The following is a 4,625-nucleotide window of genomic DNA, read 5'->3' on the forward strand; positions in this document are numbered from 1 at the left end:
AAGAGCGCGCCTATGGAACGGCACGATGCTTGAGGTCAGAGCTCCATTTTCATTTGAAACTTCACCACCTCCTCTTATTACTGCAGACTTGTCGCATACCAGACTCTCAAGGATAAATCCCACACTTGCTTTGTGACATTGTTTATGAAGTAATATAAGTGGATTAATTTGTTACACCGGGTCCAGTCCTTCAGAAAACACCATATACTTTGTCTTAAAGTTGAAACAGTGGCTTCAAGTATTTGGACCCTTAAGACCGATCTAAAACCCACATTAGAAACATCAAACTAAAGTGGCATCTGCAAACAAATAATGCTAGACTTTTTCTCAGAACTAACTTCACTTTTCTAAGCCATTACATTTAACTGGCTCCAATGTTATTTTAGTGGCTGTATGTAATCCGTGATATCGCCTCAAGTACTTCTTCACATTAACTTTGGAAAAGTTCCACTAACATTTCACAACCATAAAGTGGGCAAATAATTTTTGCCTTCATTTTGACTAAATTCTTTTGTAAATTATTTATGTTTATATATATATATATATATATATATATATATATATATATATTACTGTATGCCCTAAGCTAACAGTATCAGTGATTAACAAAATGTGTGTTTGTGCGCGTGTGTGAGTGATATGCTGAAAATCAAGAATGAAAAAGAGAAAGTTTAAAAGAACAACACTGATTTGAAATAGACAATTATGTTATCTATATACTGCTAATTATTCAATATTAACATTGTACAATATCAACCTTGACATTCAGTCATTTCTAACTTCACTTCAAATTTTGGAGCCAGTGTATGTGCAAATTTAAAATGCAATTATGATCTACAGTGTGAAATACATTGAAGAATGTTAAAATGACTTATTTGCATTAATTTAAACTAGTCTTTTGGGAAACGCAGCCCTGTAAGGGTTTTTAACATGAACTGTTCCTGGATCCTCACCAGCACTGCACATTTTGGATGTGTCCCCTATTTAATCCAGCTGAATTAAGTCACCAGCTGATTAGTAGACCACTCCATGACCTGAGCTGAGTGTGTCCAATATATGTGATGATGGGAAAATTGGATCATTTTACTGAGTCTCTCATTCAGCAAAATAAACTAATCTTTATTCAAGTCACCGATTCACTCATTTGAACAGAGTGAAAATGTTCTATTTTGCACAACTATAATTCACATGCTCAATCTTTGATCATATTCCAAATAAGAAATCATTATGGAAATCATTCCCCATGCTGGGGAAGCTCCAGGAAGGGTTCGAAAACCCTTACTGTACGTGATACTCATTCTAAAGTCCTGAAAATAACATTTGTGCTGCTCGGTTTACAGGAATACAATGCTGTAAGAGTACGTGTGATTGGTAGTGCCACACTGAGTCTAAAAACAGACAAACCAACCATCAAGATGAGAAATTACACCCGTGAGGTACAAACTCAACATCTCCAAGTTTCCTCTTCTATCTGGAACTCTCTCTTGCATACATTTAGCATAAGTGAGGGGAAATCAAATAATTATTAAAATGAGGCAATTTTCCTGTATACGTTTTCTGGTGCATTAGAGATTAATGACAGTAAATATCTTTTCTCTGTTTAGTTTACAGTAGATGTAGACCCTGCAGGGTCAGAAGAGCTTCCGTATGAAATGCCTCTGTGGATAATCATTGTGTCTGCGCTGGCTGGAGTGATTCTGCTGAGTCTGATTGTCATTTTTCTGTGGAAGGTGAGAAACTTTTTGTGCTTCAATACTCCTTTTGTTCTCACATTTGCACATTACTCTGGTTGGAGTCACACAAACAACAACTTAATTTTACCGCATTGTGGTTTAACACCATAAACAAAGTGTGAAGTTTGTTTTTAACTCCACCTTGAGAGGAGCAGCAACACATATTGGGACACATTTGAATCATCCAACATTTCAGGCATTCAGGATGGCATTTTGGTACATATAAACCTAACAATCATGACAATATCCTCTTTTAACTATTTAGTGAAATGTTACACACACAAAAAAAAAGTTTCCACAAAAATCACATTTGAACCACATTATTGTGAAAGTATGTGTATGTTCTTGTTAAATAGAATATATATATTCAGCAAGCATAAAGGATTTTTGTAATTCCCCCAAACACCTTTTTACAGCATTTTGCAGTCAAATGACATGTATTCTATTTTTTACTTTGAATATTTTTACAGTGAAGTAGATACAGGTAGATGCTGCACGTAGGGTATGGATATTATTATTTTCAATATAACACAACATTTGTACCAGAAAAGCGCAGTTGTTTCAAGCCTAGATCACATTCTCTAGCCATGTCTTGTGCTTTGTTTGATTGCTCATATCTGAATCCTGTTCCCCAGTGTGGTTTCTTCAAGAGAGCCAACACCAGGGAGCTTTATGAGGCCAAGGCCCAGAAAGCAGAAATGAAAACACAGCCATCAGAAAATGACCGCCTTACAGAGGAGGACTGAGATTCCCTGGCCTTTGTGGGCCTCTGACACAAATAGCAAGTTTGTAGGTGTCACAGCCAACGGCTCTAAAACGCTTGGCTTGATTAACAATAATGTATTCCATGGAAGCTCCACTAATATTGTCTTTCCTCTTCCCCTTTGAGACACAACACTTCCCTCGTCTGTTTTCGACTCTCATCATTGCTCTCAAAAACACTAGAGGTTTTTTTTTCTTCTTCTTCCTGAAACAAATTGATATGTGAGGCTCTTTGTTATGTCCTCGGGCTTGGGATGCTGTTCTCTTGGAGACAGAATGTTGTCTTAAAACATGAACTGTATATTGCTTTAATCCAACTTCTGAACGCCTTTTCTTGCTTTGACATGACTAATAACTTCTGCGTTACCACACTGTTTGCTTTTTTGCCGTTTGAGGGCTTGCTTTCAACTGAGGCAACAAACTCCTTCTGATCACATCTTCTCTTACAGAGATAACAAGCTTTCCTTTCCCTTTCACAATCTGCCGCTGAATTTATCGCACATTTTCATAAACTCTATCTCATAATAATTTGCTCTCTTATAAGTTTACAGAATGCTTTCTCTCAGTTGCTATACAATGTTTATCTTGTAATCTACTTCAGTCAAGGCACTTAGATTTCTCAAAGCTTCTCTGAATACATACATCCTGTGGTAAGATGCTGGGCTTGCTCACAGTGCTCTTTTTCTTATGTCTTCTCGCAGAGTGGCTTTTTTATGCGGGCTGCCTACTCCCGAACTATGCCAAAATACCAAGGCGTGAAGATTTGTAAGAAGGAACAGTACGAGGTAAACCAGGGCTTTTTGATTGTGGACTCAACGAACAACAAGAAACACTGGATCACAAACTGGACTGAAAAGAAACAGTACTACTGATGAGTGCACTCTCAAACTGTCTTCTAGACAGTGAACTGGACGTTTACAGACGTTTATTATCTGAATCAACACAACTCTGCCTGATTTTATTGGAACTTCATCTGGACATCTGATACAATTGAAGACGTTCATTTAAAACTGCCTGATATGAACTGATTATACCGAAGACTGTGCGAGATTTATGTTTTGATGTTTATTTTATTACTGTCTTTCAACTGAATACATGCATGATTGCTGGAGGGCTCAACGAGAGAAAGTTTTTCTGGCTGGCTCAGCAGTTCAGATTTGTCCCCACCACAAAGGAAAGATACTTTTTGACAAAAAAGATAACTAAAAAACGTTGTTGTTTCAAATTCTGCTGATTTGTCACTAAGATAATATAGAATGAAAACCAAACCTTTAAACCAATGAATGATAGTAAATTCAGTGTAAGTGTGTAAATACACTCTGTGTATTTTGATTTTCGTTCTTATTCTCTGTGTGAGGATTTTATTGTTATTGTTATGTGCCCTAACTGAAAATAGCACTGAATTTTCTCTTCAGGTTTTCCGAGCAAAAAATCTGTTGCCCAGTCATGACTCACTATTTCATCCTTCTCATACGGTTCTTGCTTTATATTTTTTTATCTTGCATCAGGTCACGTTTATGTGAAACAGTGATGGATTTATAAAAAATAAAAATAAATGAACAGCTTACGAATGTATCGTTACACACGAAACCGTAAACAGACACACAAATATTCCTCGCCTATGCAATTGGGACGAGACCTAATCTCAAATTCAGACAGTTTTAGCTCTGTGTGTTTCTGCCTATTCTTGTTAGTGAATTTCATAGTCATATTTTAGATATTGTGGGTCTTTGTGTATGATGTAAATGTGACAATTAAATTTGTCTAAAAAGGTCATGATTTGTGGATGTTTTTTTGACAGTGATTTATTTATGTTTTAACGTTTTAATAGGCTACGTGGATGTTGTTTACATAGGCCTAACTTAAACGTTAATTTGTTGAAAATAAGCCCTGTGCCCTCATGTCAACAGGCCTGTAAATATACGCAGCTAAATAATGTTTTTAAACGTGTGTGCATTAATTAGCTCTCAAATCTGCGTTATATAAATAAATAAAGTGTCGGTTTAATAAAAGGCAAGGATTGCATGTTTTTTTCTTTCATACGCGCTCATGTTGCTAATTTTGTAAGTAATGAACAGGAATGTGATAATTTCTAATCCTGTTAAGCCTCACACCAGCAGGAAAGTAATT

At 36.3% G+C, this 4,625-nt stretch overlaps 1 protein-coding gene across 1 annotated transcript in view; it reads left to right on the plus strand.

Annotated features, from left to right (window-relative positions):
• The window catches only part of itga3a (integrin, alpha 3a), a 33,738-nt gene extending 29,228 nt beyond the window's left edge, over positions 1-4,510 (plus strand). The window contains exons 22-26 of the mRNA XM_079634506.1: positions 4-34; positions 1,341-1,436; positions 1,605-1,730; positions 2,369-2,522; positions 3,197-4,510. Coding sequence (XP_079490632.1) covers positions 4-34; positions 1,341-1,436; positions 1,605-1,730; positions 2,369-2,479 — 364 coding nt within the window. The 3' untranslated portion in view covers positions 2,480-2,522; positions 3,197-4,510. The remainder of the gene's footprint in view (positions 1-3; positions 35-1,340; positions 1,437-1,604; positions 1,731-2,368; positions 2,523-3,196) is intronic.
• Positions 4,511-4,625: the final 115 nt, after the last annotated feature.

This window comes from Phoxinus phoxinus (genome assembly GCF_949152265.1).
Source record: "Phoxinus phoxinus genome assembly, chromosome: 1".
NCBI lineage: Eukaryota > Metazoa > Chordata > Actinopteri > Cypriniformes > Leuciscidae > Phoxinus > Phoxinus phoxinus.